This window comes from Lynx canadensis, chromosome E2 (genome assembly GCF_007474595.2).
Source record: "Lynx canadensis isolate LIC74 chromosome E2, mLynCan4.pri.v2, whole genome shotgun sequence".
Classification (NCBI taxonomy): Eukaryota; Metazoa; Chordata; class Mammalia; order Carnivora; family Felidae; genus Lynx; species Lynx canadensis.
In genome coordinates this window covers 16,996,696-17,016,591 of record NC_044317.1, presented here as the reverse complement: position 1 = coordinate 17,016,591, position 19,896 = coordinate 16,996,696, and the positions used below count along the sequence as shown (strand labels likewise).

The window sequence follows — 19,896 nt, the reverse complement described above, 5'->3', positions numbered from 1 at the left end:
CTCCAAACAGGCTCTTAATCTCTTTGTGGCAAGGGGAAGCCAACAGCTCCTGCCTTACCCCACCGAGGGTTAATTCCAGAGGAAAAGCAAGAACTGTTCCCTGGAAGAAAGTCACAGTACTCCAGGAGAAGTGTGACCACCTGCTGGGCATTCCAAAAATGGACATCCTAGATGCCTCAGTGCCTAGAACTAGAATTTAGGGCTCCTGTTTCCAAGTGACTTCACTTCCTACTTCATCAAGTAGCCTCTCATTTAACATAAATAGGTATATGCACCACCCATAAGAAATACATATCTATCAGATATTTCTTTGGATCATATAAATGATTATATGCTCCTTTGGTAGCTTTTGATCACCACAGTATGTGAATACTGTAGAGTCTATCCAGAAGAAATTAGAATTCACTGGGCGCCATATTTAAAGATGGCCCCTAGGGGCACCGGGTGGCTCAGTCGGTTAGGCAACCAACTTCGGCTCAGGTCATGATTTCACAGTTTGTGAGTTCAAGCCCCACGTCGGGCTCTATGCTGACAGCCCAGAGCCTCGAGCCTGCTTCGGATTCTGGGTCTCCCTCTCTCTCTGTCCCTTCTCCATTTGCTTGCTCACTCCCTCTCTCTCTCAAAAATAAATAAACATTGAAAAAAATTCGGGTCCCTGGGTGGCTCAGTTGGTTGAGCATCCAACTTCAGCTCAGGTCATGATCTTGCAGTTGACGAGTTCGGGCCCCACATTGGGCTCTGTGCTGACAGCTCAGAGCCTGGAGCCTGCTTTGGATTCTGTGTCTCCCTTTCTGCCTCTCCCCCGCTCATGCTCTGTCTCTCTCTGTCTCAAAAATAAAGATAAACATTAAAAAAATAATTTAAAAAAAGATGGTCCCCAGCACTGACGACCAAGTTGGATTGGGGGTTTGGGGTTGACCCGCTCATGAGCAGTGATACAGGTTGCATTTTCCTCTTTATTTCTGGAGGGAAGCCTATTGGAACAACTTGCACCCCAAAAAAGGTATTTTTTTAATAACCACAAAGGCAAGGGTGCCTGGCCTGCTCAGCCAGTAGAGCATGAGGCTCTTGATCTCAGGGTGGTGAGTTCGAGCCCCAAACTGGGTGTAGAAATGCTTAACTAAATAAAACAACAATAATAATAAGTACAAAGGGCAGACCAGCTCCTTGTTCCATGAGTTCCGAGTTCCCTCAGTCATTTTGTGCCTGGTTTTTAAGTGCTTTGATCCTCAGGCCAGGCCTTACAGAGTAAACCTTGCTAGGTCCATTATTACCCAAGACTTCCATGAATGGAAGTTTTGCAAACTGATCCTCTTTAAAGACATTATGGCTGCTTTTTATCTCTACAAGTCTTTTTTTCTTTTTTGGAAGAACTGTTGGCCTTTAGGATTCTTAAAATTCTTCCATATTTAGTTACTATGAAAATTAGCATTTAGAGGCTTATGTGTTAATGCTCAAGTGTATTTGGAGTGAACACCCGGAACACATGCTCATGTAGATTTGTTTCTAATCAATTTACTCTTTCACTGAGTTTCAGCAATTTGTGTTTACTTGGATTTCCTACAGGTAAGAGGTAAATCTAGGATAACTTCTTTTCTGGTTAGAGTTTTTGCCACTCCATGTAACAAAGTATAAAGCCTCTTGGGTGATTCATGTTTAAGTGGTGTTTGCTTCTCTCTGTTAAATAGTTTTTTGGCATGTTAAACGATTGGACTCCAACAATGAAGAACCTGTTAGTGGTTGTTTTAAACTTCTCTCTCACCATCTCCTTTTCTTGAATATTCTCATCCTTTTCTCTCTTTCTTACTCTCAACATTTAAGCAATTTCTGAGTTCTTCTGATTCTATTTCCATAATGTCTTGCATATACAACTCCTTTCCATCTTTTTAGCCTTTACCCTTCAGGGCCTCATTGGTCTTTGCTGGGCTCTCTTCCTAGGCTCTCAGCTACCAACTTTCTCTCTACACTGTTCCCTCTGTTACATTCTTAAAATACAGCTCTGGTCAGGTTATCTACCTCCTCCAAAACTTTCAAGAGCTCCCCAGTGCTTATGGGATAAAGAACAAAATCCTTGTTTGTGGCCTTTCACCTCTAACCTTTCCTTACCTTTCCAGTTTCTTCTTTCCTTCTATTAATCTCTATACTGAATGTCAAATTCCTAGTACAATATCAACAAATGGCATACTAGAGAGTTTGTTTCATTCTGTGTGGGTACTAAAGTCATGTGCTCAAAATCAATTACAAGTTATTTAAGGCAAGATTTGTTTTATTTAACCTTCTCAGATACTGTTCAACCAAGTGTTCACAACACATTAGAGAGAGACCCATGAACTGTGTGTAACTCACTGTCATGATCACCCTACCAACATTTTGGATGAAATGCTATGGGAACCCAGAGAATAATTAATATTACTTGGAAGGGTTCAGGATGAATTCACAGATGTAATATCTGAGCTGGACTTTGAAGGATAAACAGGATTTTTGTGGGTCGAGAAACTGAATGAATAAATAAATGAAAAATTGTCTTTAAGCCTCATATTTTATAATTAGATTCTAACAGCTGTGGGCAGATCCCTTGCATGCCTCTTCCCATGTTGGAGGAGTCTACGTTTCCTCATTCAGCTGAAACAAATGCTTCTCAGGTGGAATACATTATTTCTAAAGCCCGTCTCGTTTATCCAGTAACTTCAACCTAGCCCTTCAATTCTGGGCTTAGTTGTGGATGACCAGTTCAGCTATTTTATCATTACATCCTTAACCTAAGCATTTAGCCCTAATCCTCAGCAAAGCCGAAAAAAGATACTCCGTGTTTCTTTGACAATCCACTGACAAAGTCCAATGAAGCCCAGGTATTTCTTGGAATATTTGTATCAACACGTAATAGCTGTGATGCCCCACAATGTAAACATTTCTATGTCAGGACTTTGCCCTGCAACTGTCTAGTCTGTCTTAACCACTGTAGGAAATTGTGGTTGGAGTGAAGAGAAATCAGGTGTGGGGGATAGCGGGCAGAGAAGAAAGTGATGTGTGTTAGATGGCATCCTTTTCCTTTTCCTCTATCAGCCTACTAATAAAGCAAAAGATCATTGATTTCTAGTACCTGAACAAAACTCTAGCATAGCATCCGTCACAATGCATATATTTGTTTAAAGGTCATCCCCCACATCAGGCTGAGAGTTGACTTCTCATATTCATCTTTGTCAAATTTTGTATTTCCTGCACCTAGCACAGTTCCCGGAGCCCGTTTGTGGAAAGAGGGAAGAATGGATTTGCTTCATACAGAAGAATGCTTTTTCATCTGCTCTGGGTTATGGATTGTTTTTGTTTTTGTTTTCAGAAATCTTACGAAAGTTAAAGACTTTCACCCTTCGGAAAAAGGTGCACGTAGGTATGAGCTTGCAAAAATGTGTATCCAAGTTTAAGGAGATCACAGATGCCTTGAAACAAACCCATAGACTTTAGGTTAAAACTCCCTGAATTAAGAGAGAGGGTAACAGGAAATGGTAAAATGATTTTTAATTCACACTCTTGGTCTAACTAGTATCACAGCTGAGGTGGGGCTACTAATCATATTATGATTAGATGTGGAAAGAACATCTTAGCAAACGTGGTAGTGTCCAAGCCAGTGTGAATAAGGACTTGTTTGTGTGAATAAGGACAGTTTGCATAAGTCCAACCATGCCTACTGTTGGGATGACCTAGAGGCATCCTCCTTCCTTTCTTGGTAAACCTCAGGGGTTTCTATTTTCCCATTAAAATTTCTCCTCCCTAATCCACCCTTTGAATTTCTCTGGCATTTACCTCCCTTCGCCATTGTTCACCAGGTTCTTCCAATTCAAGCTGATTGCTCTGTATCTCAGGACTTGCAATTATTCTAGATCTTGAGAAACTGAACTGGTCTCTGTGAGATTTCAGATGAAAACTCTGACTCAGACCCAGTCATAAAGTACCGAAGTACTTCATCAAAGTGAATTAGATGCCTGATTATCAGATTTAGGCAGTGAAAGATACAAGGAGTGAGAATGTTCTAAATCCAAAGGCAAAACTATCAAAACTAATTCTGCCTTCAGAAATATTTGCTAGAACATGATCTAAGGTGAAAACTGACACACAATCACAGTCAAATAAGACTTTGTTTACAATTTTAGCACAAATGCAGTCATTGCTATTTCCCACCACTATCAATTCTCCATTATTATTATTAAGGAGTGCTCCCAAGGTGAAGCGAAGATAATTTTCGGTCTAAACTTTTTTTGTCCGTGACTTGAATTGCTCTGGAAATTTTCCTTTCAGATCTCGTGTTTGTTTAGCAGGTTCTTTACAATATGCATGTGACTAAAATTATTTTAACAGCCTTAATTGTATTACAATGACAAAGATTCTGTAGATCTTGTGACAACACATTCTTCTGTAGGAGTTGATTTAATTCCTTTTCAGTGGTTGATATTTGAACCTCTTTCATTTAGAGGAGATCCAGCAACACAATTCACTAAGCGCCTAAACAGGTCCAGGAGGGGTTAAAGAACACACCACCAATATAAAAACTGCCACTCTCTTGCGTAATCTATACAACCTTGTAGTTGAATCTGGGTTCTTGTGAAATTTTAATCAAGTAACTTGGGAATGCGATATGATGATTGGGGAGCAATATAAAGGAATTCTACAAACTACTAAATCTGCTTTATGTTTTGTTCCATAATCCTATTGTAGTTTTCAATGAGAGGAAATTTCCAAATTTTACATGCTTAAAGTTTTACCTTCTATTGTGCACAAAGTTTTTTTTTTTTTTTTTTTTTTTAATTTTTTTTTTCTCCACGTTTTTATTTATTTTTGGGACAGAGAGAGACAGAGCATGAACGGGGGAGGGGCAGAGAGAGAGGGAGACACAGAATCGGAAACAGGCTCCAGGCTCCGAGCCATCAGCCCAGAGCCTGACGCGGGGCTCGAACTCACGGACGGCGAGATCGTGACCTGGCTGAAGTCGGACGCTTAACCGACTGCGCCACCCAGGCGCCCCCAAAGTTTTATGAAGGTGTATATTTGGGTGATGGGTGGTTTTTAAAATATAACATGAGAATATTTCCAAGATCAAATAAAAGGGGAAACAACTGAGACATTAATGACTACAGAGGGAAATATCCTTGGAACTGGGGGTAGCATGTATTTACTAAAGACACAATGACCAGGTAGTTATTTTTGGTAACTCTCAACATTATGCGGGTCATATATTTTGTGATCAGAGCAGAGCAAACATGTTTACTAATGAGTTTGTGTTTTTAGTCACTGAAATTTTAAGGATAACGTAAAATCTAGGTCTCAATGCTAAAGCATGGCCATGAAAACTATCCATCTAAACAGTTTTTCAAAAAATTTATCTCTGTAAAAGGACATGGGAGGGACACAGAATTTTCAAATATCCATTGAGATAGAATCACTGCCTGATGAGGTAGGGCCTGCGCCTAAAGAATCCATCTAGGAGAATTCACAGTCTAAGTCAAGTCACACTTGGGGGGCCATCTCATTACTTTGTTGTATCAAATCAGGGGAAGTCTGATTAACATGGACAACAAAGCGCTCATACTGGAGGGACAAAAAGGTACAAAGGGGCAGAGAAGTACTGAGGGAAAGGGGAAGGAAGAGGCCTTGCCAATTCTTGTTAATTGGGGTCAGAATAGTACTGGGAATTTCCTATACCTTAAGTTTGTTGAATGATTACATAGGTCTAGGGAAAGGGGATATGCTCAGACTGATATACCCAACTTTTTAGTATTGGGGTTCTACCTAGTAAGTTGCAATTTCCTCTTCTCACATTTTGTATTGACTAATGGGAGGGGGGAGGTCTCCAACAGGTGTTTGCTCCAATTCAAAAGCTTTGGCCTGTTGGGCAATTTGGGTTTGAATCTTCCTCTCTCAAATGAGTGGGGCTCTTACCAGTTATGAGGGACTTCCCTTGGGACTTGTTGCAACAGCATACAGTGGCAATGGAGATTTGAGGGTAGTTTCCGGTTCTGCTTTGCCATCTTGGGGTGGCTCTGAAAAGCTTTCTTACCTCTGACAGGAAGAAAATGCTCACAGGGTTGATTCATTACTACACAGAATGCAGTGAAGATAGTTGGGCAACCTGAGTCAGATGTTCAGATGGAAAGATAGGGAGACTCTGATGACACAAGTTTAAATTCTAGGTCTGCAGGTAAAGCTTTGCAAAGAGCCCCACCCCAGAGACACCTGCACTGGGGCCTCCTTTGCTGTTTCTTCCCCATCTCCAGGACTCTAAGTCTAGATGAATTGCGCACATTCCTGGGGGAAAGGCTGTATTATATCACTTATATCTATCTATATACATAACTACATATGTATGTATAGATAGATATGTGTATATATACACAACAGACTAATTGGTATGAGTTGTAACCATCTTTGTAGATAAAATAACAAAAACAAAACCTAACCTAATAGCTTAAAAACGTTGCCCAGTGATTGCTGGCATCAATATCCCACACAAGATTAAAATTATTCCCCAAGTTGCATCCCCTGCACTCCAATTGATATTTTAATAACTTGATTAAAAATTTCTCAGAAGTCTATTAGAGTCAGGAAACGGTCTGCGGTGTAGGTGAGGATTTTCAGTTTTTGCAACGGAAACTTTTGGCCCCATGAACAGAATAGCAAAAACTCAATTAAATGTGTTTTTCCTCCATCCTTGCCTAATCCAAAAGTAAAAAATGAAAAATGGTTTGGAAGAGTGGTGTTTAGGTTTGCTTTTCTTCGTTTTTTCCTGTAGAATGGCCAGGTGGATTCATATGATCCAATTTTTAAATAGTCTTTTATCTCCCATTCCGAATAAATCCGGCCACCCAGCACAATCAGAAAGTTGTTTTTTGTTTTGTTTTGAATTTTCAGCCTCTAAAGGATGGGGGAAGGGAAACAAAAGAGGGGGAGGGCAAAGGAGGGAGAAGTACTTTAATTAAAAACAACCAATAACTCGAGTTTTTTAGATAAGGTTTTTCATTTCCTAATTAAGAAATGAGTTTAATAGTCCTTTGGCCAACACAAGTTAGACACTCCTATGAAAACCCTAAAGGGCTGGTGGCTGTCCCAGGAACTAAACTCCATTCCCCTGCGAGACCCCAAGCCAGCCCGCGCCCCTGGCCCACCCTGCCCAGCTTTGACTGGGGTCCTTCCCACTCGTCCAGCAGGCACCTCGGCTCCCCCAGGTCTGTCTTCTCTTGCCCTCAGTTCCGCGCTGGACCGGCCGCCTCGGGCTCGCCGCCACCAGGTCGGCGCAAATACCTTTTCCCTCCCCGGGGCCCCAGGCGCGGACACCTCCCTGCCTCCCTCCCTGCTGGCGGGGCCCTTTCCCGGCTGGGGAACAGCAGCCCCGGCCGCGGCGGCAGGAAGCGAAGCCCTTGTTGATGCTGTTCCATGGCGCGCCCCCCCGCCCTCCGGTGGCCGCCCCGGCTCTTCCCGGCTCCGGGGCGCCCCCCTCCGCGCCTGCGCAGTGCCCCGCGGGGGGCGGGGCTCAGATTCCTGTCAGCGGCGGCGGCGGTGGCGGCGACCGTCAGTTTTCGCTGAGGAGAAGCACGAAACGGACCCGTTGGCTCTCCCCCCTCCCTTTCCCCGCCCTGAACCCCCCCTCCTGGCTCGCCGGGAATTAGTCCCCGTGGAGTTTCGCCTCCACCTCGCTGCGGTTTCCTCGGCCCGGTGGAAGTCACTGCCCTCGAGGAGGAGGCAGCAGCGGCAGCCGCCCTCGCCTCGCCGCCCCCGGTTCGGTGCCCGCGGTCCCGGAGAGGAGGTGCCGCCGCCACCGCCGCTCCCCCCCTCCCGCTGCCCTCGGGCCGGGCTGGGTCGAGCTGCGATGCCCTCGGACTTCATCTCATTGCTCAGCGCGGACCTAGACCTGGAATCGCCCAAGTCCCTGTACTCGCGAGGTGAGTCAGGCTGGGGGCTGGGGCGTGGGGGCGGGGAGGCCCGGCCCGGGGGAGCCGGAGGGGTCCCCGTCGGGGGGTAGGGGCAAGCCCGGGCCGGTCGGGCCTGTTTTGGGGGATGGGGAGAGGCCGATGGGGTCGGGTGGTGGTGGAAGGGGCCGGGGAGGAGTGGCGGCCCCTCCCCCGCGGAGCCGCCGGCCACACGGGGCCCAATTGCCGTCGGCCCCGGGTCTCTGCGGCACCAGTCGCACTGAGAGTCCCTCGGCGTGTCCGGCCCCGCCACACTCCTCGAGCAGCCGGCCCCGGCCTCCCCAGCTCAGGGATCTTCCCCCCCCCTCCGCCCACCTCCTCTCCCCCCACCCCCGACTGGGCCCCGCGCTGGGGCCGCTGCGATCGGTGCGCCGCGGCCGCTCTTACCAGGACCATCCTCCCCAGCAAAGTTGCCCCCAAGCGGGCGGCGTGGCTTGGAGCCGGTTCTGGGTGCAGGGGCACCATTTTTCTCCCCCTCCAGGTTGTTTGTGCGCCGTCGTTCTACCCCCCTCTCCCTCCGGCCTAGTCCACTCCCTCCCCTTGTTGGGACGGCCCCCCTCGACCAGGCGTTCTTCCTTTCCTCGTCATCTTATTGCTGGAAAGGGCCCGAATTTTCTGTTTTCCTCTCTTTCCACCTATGTGGCATTCTAACGACTTGCATCTCCCTCTCCTTTACAAAGGCAGGGGTGGTCTCTCTCTGGCTCAGTTTTATCCCTCTCCTGTCCCGGGGGTACCAGCTCAGGCACTGACGCTGTCGTCCTTTGAGAATTTTCTCTTTCGCGGCCGTTCGAGGGTTCGTGGCAGGGAGGGGGCAACGAGATTCCCGTTTTAAAAACTCTTTTGGCCAAGGCCTGAAGGGGATTCCCAGGATCCACGGTACCAGCACTTGAGCTGATCTCTGCTGGGTTTGAATTCCTATACTGGGCACCACAAGAATGTGTTAGAACAGGTTCCCTGTGCGAAAGGGGCATCAAACCGAAATGCTCCCTCCGCACTCCTCACCACTTTTTACACCACTGGGAGGGGCAAAAGACATAACTGGGTTATTAGCTCTTGATTTCACCATATTAAAAAAAAAAAATTGAGTGCCATTGCGAACCTCCTTCCTGAGACTGCCAGCGTTCCTTCATTTTTTTGGTGTTCCGTATCCATCCGCTGATTCCACCCCCTCCGGAAACGGGGACTTCAGCCTTCACGCGAGTACCTTGAAATTGTTTAAGGGAATCAGTGTGCGATGGTTTCGTCTGGAAGGTACTGGACTTCGCACACCGACGATTGGGTTTGTGCACAGAGTCCTACTTAGTAACTGTGGCCATTGTCTGTTGCTCTGATGACTTTAGTTGGCAGTCACCATCCTGTAGGATGTTTCTCCGGCAACGTACCTGAAGTAGTTTGGAAATACTGTAGTTTTGAGCGTCAGAAGAAAAAGATGATGTCAAGAGGTGATTCTTAGAAGAGGGCCAATGTGGTACCATCGGTGCTAAAAATAGCCAAGACATTAACACCGTTTGTGCAGTAATCATCAGATAATTTTCCATGAAACAAACACTTTATGACCATCTAAGTTTAGCACAGAGACCGATGTGAGAGGCAGTTCAGCCTTCTTTGACAGCATATTCGCGAATATGGGCTTTAGCTCTTAAAAATACGTGGCAGTTATGTAAGAGATGTATGCTACCCTTGCCCTTTTTTTTTCCTTTTTTTTTTTTTTAAGTCATTCAGCATAAAAAGTGCTTAATGCTTTTTGTGTTTTTCAGATTCTCTGAAGTTACACCCATCACAGAATTTTCATAGAGCTGGACTATTGGAAGGTCAGCAAAGTGCCATTTTAAAAGCATATTGTGTGAGTATGCAAAGGCTTTCTCTGAAATGGAGTTTAAATGAGAAAGTGTGAAACTTTGCAAACTCACACAATGTAGTTTTCTCTTAAAGAGCCTGATCCTTCTTTTAGAGCAGCTGAATGTTTCAGTGGATTTTGTTGCTGTGTTTGATGTGCTTGTTAGCTTATTGTATGTGCTTTGAGAAGCCTTGAAAAAACTCCCACAAAATCGTTAAAAATTATGTGTTGGGTGTTCTACTTTAGAATTCCAGGTCTTAATTCTAGCTTCTTAGAAACAAACTGAATATGAAAAGGCTCAAACATTAAGATCATGAATATAACTAAGAATGACACCAAACACATACTTAGTTTGAAAATTCAGAATTTAGAACTTTTATATGCTGAGCATTTCAAAACGGTATGTTAATTATTTGTTACAAAAGCATTGATGTCATTACTGTTGTATTACTTTTAAGGATAAGGAAAGCCAAGTGACAGACATGATGAATGAACTACGCTTAGAAAAAAAGGGTTTGAGAAAGTTCTGGAAATGTTAATAGAAGGTGTAGAATTTAAACAGCTGACAATTACTTTAGAAAACTTTGTTATTTTAGCATTTTAAGACAAAAAAAGACTCTTTGTATTTTGTAATTTTTTAAAATATATTTTTTAAAGTTTATTTTTTTTAGTAATCTCTACACTCAGTGTGGGGCTCAAACTCATGACCCCCTAGATCAAGAGTTACATGCTCTTTGGACTGAGCCAGCCGGGCACCCCAGTGTTTTGTAGTTTTTGAAGGGGCTTTACATATATCCTCTTGGAATTTTCTAATCCTGCAATTGGACAGCAAGGATATTAATTTCCCCATTGTAGAGATGAGTAACCTGAGGTTGAAATTAAGAGACTTGGGGGTGGGGGGGGGGGAAGTCACATGATAGCAGAAACAATGCCTTTTGTGTTTTAGCTAGAGTTCTTTACCCAAAGCCAAGCTGCCACTGTAAAATATATTTGTGACCAGTAACTTAAACATTTTGTGGTCAACTTAAAAAATGCCCTAAATATTTAAGTTTGATTTCAGTTGAGATGTTTGAGATGTTTACTTCTCATAGTGGGGGGGGGGGGGGGAGTGGGTTTTGTAATTGAGCTTAAGTTTGAATACATAACAGTTTAGTTGCTTATTAGCTTTGTGACCTTGGGCAGGTGATTTCACCTCTCTAAACTTTACTATTCTTTCTATAAAAATAGATACAAGCTCTTAAATTTAGTGACGTAAGGTGTATGAAAATGCCTAGTTTAGTGTCTGGCTTAATAAATTTTTTGTTGTTGTTTTTTTTTGTTTTTTTTGTTGTTTAGTATTAGCTAAATTGTTTCAACTATAATTTAGAGCATATAAAATATTCGCTAATTATTGATTATATTTATACTTATCAGAAACCCATTGATATATATTAGTATAAAGATCAACTACAACTTGAGGTGAGGAATTTTATAAGTGTTTCTTAGTGAAGCAGATTTCTGTTTTTTATTCATATTGTTCAGTTTGTGCCATGCTGTAGATTCATATTTGTCTATACAAATGTATCCATTTTCTGGGCAGCAGACCAGAGAGTATCATAATCATAGAGATTATTGGGCAGGAGAGAGATATGAAAAAAAAAGGATGTTAGTTATTTCAGCAAATAATTTTAACAAGTTGATGGAACTGCAGCCAGTCATTTAATATGTATATTTACATGTATGTGCTTAAATATTTTCATTAATTTCTTATTTTGGTTGAGAGGATATTCAGTTTTTTAAAAATAAGACCATCCTTTTACAGATTATATATACATTGTAAAATGTATAAATATCAAGTATCCTTTTATGTCTTTGATACAGGGAATCCTAAGAAAGTTGTTTGGTTGTGGAATGAAAGTGAAGCATTTAATCTCTGCACCCTACTTCTCTTTTAACCATTTATTATGGGCATTTTAAGGAACATACAAAAGTAAAGAGAATAAAATGATGGACCCCCAAAAACCTATTACTAAGTTTTAACAATCATCAATACATGTCTAGTCTTATTTCTTTTATCTTCTCCCAAACTATTATTTTATTTTATTTTTAAAGTTCATTTATTTTGAGAAAGAGAGTGTGCACGAATGGGAGAGGGGCAGAGAGAGAGAGGGAGAGAGAGAGAATCCTAAGCAGGCTCCGCACTGGCAGTGCAGAGCCCAACAATGTGAGCCTTGAACTCACAAACCATGAGATCATGACCTGAGCCGAAACCAAGAGTCAGATGCTTAACCAATTGAGCCACCCATTTGCCCCAAGCTATATTATTTTAAAACAAATATCAGACATCTATTATTTCATATATAAATACTTCTGTATTGTAGTGATATTTCTTATATTAATTTTTAAAATATCCTACTTTATTCCAGGAAATACTTATTTTGATTTATTTCAGCAAAGTCTGTCCTCTCTCCTGCCCTTTCCTTAAGATAAAGTATGATTGGAGGCTACTGCTTCTAGTATGTAGTGTACCTTGCAATCTGTGTTAAAATTGTAAGTCATGCATCAGATTTGGGTTCAAATCCTTGTTTCAATACTTATGCATGACCTCAGCTTAGTTATTTAATCTCATTGTGCTTTAATTTTCTCATCTTCAGATGGAGGCAATCATAGTGTCTTCATTGTGGGTTACTGAAGATTATTTAAGGCAAAATCACGTGTAAAGCATTTAACCTAGCACATAGTAAATGCACAATAAATGTTAGCTAAATTAAAAATTTAATACAACATCCACTTATATGGCTTTTACTGTGTGCCAAGAACTTTATAAGTGTGAACTCACTGAACTCTCATAACAACCCTTTGAGATGGTTGTTATTCCATTTTATAGATGAGGGAGCTAAAGTGTAGGGAGGTTTAGTAACTTACCCAGAGTCACACAGCTGGTACATTGTAGCCAAGATTCCAACACAGGTATTGTCACTATAGTCTGTGCTCTTAACTACTATACTGTACTGACTCCCTATGTTATATAATATGAAGTACTTTCTGGTATTATGTGTGTATACTTTCTATCAGTGGTCTAGCTATCCATTTAATAGTGAAGTCAGCCCAGAGTGAGGAGAATTTAATTACTATCATACATTTGTTAAATTTTTTATAGAACATGTTTTTTCCAAATTTAAGTTCTCTCTTTAGGAAAACAAGGTTAGAAAATTTATAGCTGAATATTACTGAACTTGAAAAATAGCTTCAAAATCTCTTTACCATTTTAATTAAGTTTGCTTTTATCCTACATATTGATGCTGGTCCTTCTTGCTACTATACATATTTTTTTTTAAAGAATAGGGAATTAGTTTTTTTTTTTAATTGAGATATAGTTGACATAAAACACCATATTAATTTCAGTTTCACAAGGTAATGATTTATTATTTGTATATATTGGGAAGTGACCACCACAATAAGTCTAGTTAACATTGGTCACCATATTTAGTTCTCCTACTACCTTTTTACTCAATGTGATGGCCTGACAATGAGAAAAGAGTGTAGGTATCTAATTGAATAATACATAGCCATAAATAATGTTTCTGATGACCCCATAATTACATGAGAAACTCTTAATAAAATAAGTAAATAAAAGAAATATTGTTGCAATTATATTAAAAATAACTCCCATAGGGGCGCCTGGGTGGCGCAGTCGGTTAAGTGTCCGACTTCAGCCAGGTCACGATCTTCCGGTCCGGGAGTTCGAGCCCCGCATCAGGCTCTGGGCTGATGGCTCAGAGCCTGGAGCCTGTTTCCGATTCTGTGTCTCCCTCTCTCTCTGCCCCTCCCCCATTCATGCTCTGTCTCTCTCTGTCCCAAAAATAAATAAACGTTGAAAAAAAAATTTAAAAATAACTCCCATAGAAACTCCTTTACAGGGCCACATGGGTTGCTCAGTGGGTTAAGCGTTTGACTCTTGATTTCGGCTCAGATCATGATCTCACCATCCTGAGATCATGTCCCAGGTCTGGCTCTGCGCTGACATCACGGAGCCTGCTTGGGATTTTCTGTCTCACAATAAATAAATAAACTTAAAAAAAAGTCCTGTGCAAAAGTATGTACTGTAATATTTTACTCTTTAATTCTATTTTTGCATTTTCTCTGCCTTCTTTAAGGAAGATAGTTTATATATATTGAAAAAATAAAATGGTTTACAAATATGAAGGCTAGGAGTCTTCTTGAGTACCTAGAGAAAAGATTCACTACAGAGAAAAAGTTATCATTTCTTATACTTTTCTGTATTGAAAAATACTGATTTGGGCATATATTGTTTGCTATAGAAAAAATTGAGATAAAAATTAAACTAAATGAAAGTAAATGAATATGATTAAGAGGTCATTCTGGAAATACAGAGATGTAAGATAAGATAGTATAAAATCAGATAAAATAGGAAAAATAATAGAAGTGAGTTGGAAAAAATAGAGTAATAAAAACAATGGATTAAAATTTTAAAATGTGTTTACAAGCAGGAGTTACAAGATTACATGATGGATAAAATTAAGTAACTGGTTAAATAAGAGCTAAATACCAATGTGAGGTGATCGTAGTATGAATTTAATATTTGAAACTGGAAGATTTTTATTTTTTATATTTATTTTAACAATGAGGGACAATAAACTATTTTTTCTTAACTGCTGTCAAATTATTTGATATAGTACCAGGCATAATTATACTTTATAGTTCACAAAATGAAAATCCTAAAAATAGTAGCAGTGTTTTGCTGACTTTATGGAATATTTCTGAATTGCCATTGAGCCCAATTTATTTCTCTTCCTAGAGCTGATAGTTCATAAGATAGTTAAGCCATTACTTCTTAAATGATGAAATGTATGAAGGTATCTTATTAGAAATGATAGTCTTCATTAGAAATGAAGAGATCTTACTAGAAATTAGAAAAAAATTAGATTTTTTTGAAAATATTTAAAATTAAAAATAACCTATTGGATTCTTTTCTTGTTTAGTATCTATTAATCTCTATGCATTATTACCTAGTACACAAAAAATATCATTATGGAAATAATTATGAAAATGAAGTTCAAACATGATAAAAGTTACACACCTAGTTCCTTCTAACTTCTTAGTTCTAGGATCCATCTTTCTCTGATTTTCCTACCATTTGTTTTTGTGTCTTTCTAAACTCTGTTTTTGTAATTTTCATTCAGTACTAGAATTCTGTTGCTTATTACAGTAAGAGGATAGAAATTCATAATTAAATGGTTCTTGGCTTGCTCTTAACTCACCCTTGACTGTAGTATAATTATTCCAGGAGTTCCCTAAAACTTGAAACTGATAGTACAGAGAAACATTTCTTACTGTGATTAATATTATATATAAAAAATAGTCACTTTATATTAGAAAAAGTTGACTCAGATTATATTTTCTGTAAAATAATAGAGAATTAGAAAAAAATAAAAGATCATATTAATCCAAGACATTATTGGGCCTGCTTGTTTAGTGAGAGAAGACAGTCCTGTTAGTTCTAAGGTATAAGACACTCTTCAGTAGAAATGTTGCTTATTATCTTATGTTACTGTCTTGTTGCAAAGACTTTATTTCAAGTTACATAAAAGAGATTCGTGTGACTTTTATTTGCTGTTGTCTTAATAAAAATCAAGGTTAAAAAAAAACTAACAGTATGTAATGCATTAAATATAAACGTGTCCTTGAATGAAAATGTAGACATTTTCTTTATGGATGAACTACAGATAATGATTTTAGCTTCTAAATATAAATAAAACCTGGTGTTGTGATAAAGGATCTATATTTCTGATAATTTGAATGAAAGATATGCTATATGGAAATTTTCAGTTACTTTTATTCTTTTTTTTTAACTTAAAAAATTTTTTTTGACGTGTGTTTATTTTTGAGAGATAGAGACAAGCATGAGCAGGGAAGGGGCAGAGAGAGAGAGAGAGAGGGAGACAGAATCTGAAGCAGGCTCCAGGCTCCGAGCTGTCAGCACAGAGCCCAACGCAGGGCTCCAACCCACAAACCGTGAGATCATGACCTGAGCTGAAGTTGGGTGCTCAAATGACTGAGCCACCCTGGTGCCCCTCTTTTATTTGTTATTATTATTATTTTTTTAATTATTAAAAACATTTTTTTTAATGTTTATTTATTTTTGAGAGAGACAGAGTGCAAGTGAGGGATGGACAGAGAGAAAGACACAGAATCCGAAGCAGCTCCAGGCCCTGAGCTGTCAGCGCAGAACCTTATGCAGGGCTCAAACCCATGAACCGTGGAATCATGACCTGAGCTGAAGTCAGACACCCAACCAACTGAGCCACCCAGGCACCACCCCTATTTACTCTTAATAGCTATTGAAAAATTAAAGTTTTTTCTTGCTTTTTTTTTTTTTTAATATTTACTTGACAGATGATGATAATTATGGCTGGTCAGTCATGAATGTTTTATTCATTTCTTTCCCATTTAGAAATGGTATGATGAGACTTTTAGTAAATTTGATATTTTATTTTTTTATTTATTTATTGGTATTGTTTTTGAAGGTGAGGCAAGAACAGAAAAGTTTCTAAGAGTGACCTAAGTTGTTGTTGATTACTCTTGTCATTATAAATATAGGGTTTTTTGGTTTTTTTGTTTAGTTTTAGTTTTAAAAAATGTTCTTAAAGTAATATTTATAGGACATGTTAAAAGAAAGCGTTGGTAAAGAAAGATTAATAAATTCAATATTAGTAATAATTGAATACATTTTTCAGCTATTTGTATGTGCCAGAATTTTATAGATATTTTTCACATTAGTCCTCAGAAAAATCCTATGAGATCGTATCAGTATTCGTATTTCATAAATGAGCAAACTGAGGTACAGAGGGATTCACTAATTTTTCTAGCGTCGCATAGCTAATCGAAGAGGCTGGAATTTGAAACTTGGCTATTTTACCACAGAGTATTGAGCTTATCATGAGTTTCTTTAATATAAACATTTGATAATTGGTGTTTACACTTTGGGCCCTACTAAAATTACACCACTGTTCAGATGGTGTAAAAAGAGTGGTTTGTGTAGGATTCTTTACCTAAACAGTTCCCATAAAAGAAGAGAGACAGTCTATAAGCCACACATAAAAACCAGTTAAGAATATGATGATGACCCTTTTGGGGAATATTTTAACACATAAAATTAGCAAATCATTGCCTGGCTTTGGTGAGTGTCTTTAAGATGTAGCTGAAGCACATCACTGGTTGAGCCACCTCTGTTTTGACAGATGATGATACTCAGAAATGAAAAGCGGGGGAAGAGTAAGCAAACTATCCCCTCAGGAGAATTACTTAAGAGATGGAGGATGCCATGCGACTCTTGGTATCTTTGGCAGTAGTTTATGGAAGCATGGAATCGTTGCACCTTTTTCTGCTGATGTGTCTCAGAGCCTAACTAAATTTGAAAGGAGATGAGCAACAGGAAAAACAGTACTAATAGTGCTTCAGGAGTTAATTCATTGTTAATGAACTTCCTGAAAATTCTGTGTTAGCCATTAGAAAAATATGGATTTTCATTCTAGTTTGGCCTTGAGAACCTGTGAAAAATCGTGCAAGCGTTCCTTTTCTTCAGTAGAGACATTAATGTCAGTTTTGCTTACCTCAGAGTTAAGAGGAAGAACAACTGACACTATGTTAGAGGACCAAACTATGAAATGTTGTATTTTGCATAGGTATTTTGCATAGGGCCTATTAATTGACTTTGGTGGTTTTTCCACTGGCCCTTTTTTTTTTTTTTTTTGGTCTTTTATTCATGTCTCCCATTTTCTCAGGGTACTCTACATTTTACTTGTTGGCTCTGTGGTTACTACTTGTATCTTTTCTCTCTTTCCCTTCTCTTTTAATAACAAACCATTTTTATATAGAGATACAGAGATTCACCAGTTTTGAGCATCCCAGGAGTTTTAAACAAGTTATACATTTGTGTAATTACTGCAGATAGGATACAGAACATTTCAGTCTATCTCTTGCTCTTTTATAATCAGTTCTGCCCACTCTGGCCCCTCAGGCAACTACTAATCTGTTTTTCCTTAAAATAGATTATTTTTGCCATTTTTAGAAGTTTATATAAATGGATTTATACACCGTATATTCTTTTCTCTTTAACTTTTGTTTAACCACCATAACGTTCTTAAAGGAAGAGCTATTTTTTTTTAAGGGCATAAAAGTAATGAAATTTTTTATTCTCTTAAACATTCTTGTATTCTATACTGTAGCCAAGTGCAGTTTTTTAGGGATGACTTTTGATATTTATGCACAAGTCTAAGTTACTTAGTCATAATATTTGTATTTATTCATTCACTCAAAATGAATTTACACCTAGATTCTAGCCACATGTAGTTTACAGCTTAGTAGAAGAGATTGTATGTGAATAAACAGTGATAACAGTATTTTAAAGGGTTTCATAATTCAGTCTAGATTGGAGAATGAAATTAATATGTTTGACTTTTAACTTTTATTTGCTAATAGGGCAATACTTTTGTGCACCCTATACCAGAGTATATGGTTTGCCCCTATACTTAATAATTGTAATTGAAGTTTAGAACTTTAAAATTTTTTGGTAAAGTAGTTTAAGTCTTGAGGGTTACATAGCTGAAGAGTGTGTAGGGAGTATGTACTTATTTACTCTGATTGTTTCTGTAGGTTAATTGTAAAGGTCAAAACAGATTATGAGCTTTCTATCCCTGATAAGTGAGTCTGTCTTGTGCTTAACTGTATTGTAAGTACTAATTTGTAATAAAATTCAAATTTGCCCAGTAATCATATATACTATATACCATACTGCTAGTTTGGACCTTAGGTATTAAAATACTTTTTTTTTTTTTTTAACGTTTATTCATTTTTAAGAGACAGAAACAGAGCACGAGCAGGGGAGGGCCAGAGAGAGAGGGAGACACAGAATCTGAAGCAGGCTCCAAGCTCTGAGCCGTCAGCACAGATTGGAGCTTTTCAGAGTACATGATGGGTGCATCATTTCACATTTTCAGCAGCAATGTGTGAGAGTTCTGATTTCTCCATATCCTTGTCAACACTTAATATTATCTCTTTTTTATTATAGACATCTTTATGGTTTTGATTTCCATTTCCCTATTGACTAATACTGTTGAGCATCTTTCCATGTGTTTATTGGCCGTTAGTATGTCTTCATTGGAAAAATGTGTATTCAAGGATTTTGCCATTTTTAAATTGAATTACTTGTCTTATTGTTGAGTTGTAAGAATTCCTTATATATTCTGTACGCAAGTCCCTTATCAAATAGGTGATTTACAGAAATTTTCTCCCATTCTGTGGGTTGTCTTCACTTTTGTGATGGTATCTTTTAATGCACTATCATTTTAAATTTTGCTTAAGTCTATTTTATCTTTTGTTGTTGTTGCTCATGGTTTGTATCATATTTAAGAAACTGTTGGCTAACTTAGTGTCACAAAGACACCTATATTTTCTTTTGAGAGTGTTATAGTTTTGGCTTTCATATTTTGATCTTTGATCCACTTTGAGTTAATTTATTTTTGGTGTCTCAATTCTTTTTCATTTCTTATGTCAGTACTGTTCTGTCTTGATTATGTAGCTTTGAAATAAATCTTGAAATTGAGAAGGGTGAGTCTTCCAATTTTGTTCTTCTTTTACGGGATTATTTTGGCTATTCAGAGTTCCTTGAATTTCCATTGAGTTTTAAGATTAGCTTCTCAACCTCTGCAAAAGAGTGAGCTGTGGTTTTAATACAGATTGTATTGAATCTATTTTGAAGAGTGTTGTTTGTGGAATATTGCCATCTTAATAATACTAAACCTTCCTGTCTAGGACCATGGGATTTTTTTCCCTTTTATTTAGATCTTTAATTTCTTTCAGTAGTGTCTTGTAGTTTTCAGAGTATACGTTTTACACATCTTTTTAAACATTTATTTTTACATATTCTTTTTAATCGTTGTTTTTAAGTGTTAGCAAAATTACAGAAATAATTTGAGGAATGGCCTCTTAAAACTTAGGAGAACTTTATGGGGCGCCTGGGTGGCGCAGTCGGTTAAGCGTCCGACTTCAGCCAGGTCACGATCTCGCGGTCCGTGAGTTCGAGCCCCGCATCAGGCTCTGGGC

At 39.2% G+C, this 19,896-nt stretch overlaps 1 protein-coding gene across 6 annotated transcripts in view; it reads left to right on the top strand.

Moving 5' to 3' along the window:
* The first annotated feature begins 7,525 nt into the window (after positions 1 to 7,525).
* Positions 7,526 to 19,896, top strand: part of NFAT5 (nuclear factor of activated T cells 5) — a 125,634-nt gene continuing 113,263 nt past the window's right edge. For 4 of the 6 annotated variants that reach the window (XR_003965407.1, XM_030299834.1, XM_030299835.1 and 1 more), the window contains exons 1-2: positions 7,526 to 7,928; positions 9,713 to 9,766. Coding sequence is in view for 5 of the 6 variants with exons in the window: in XM_030299834.1 (XP_030155694.1) it covers positions 7,856 to 7,928; positions 9,713 to 9,766 (127 nt within the window). In the remaining variant the exon portion in view is untranslated. The remainder of the gene's footprint in view (positions 7,929 to 9,712; positions 9,767 to 19,896) is intronic. The other 2 variants (XM_030299837.1, XM_030299836.1) reach the window with 1 other exon arrangement.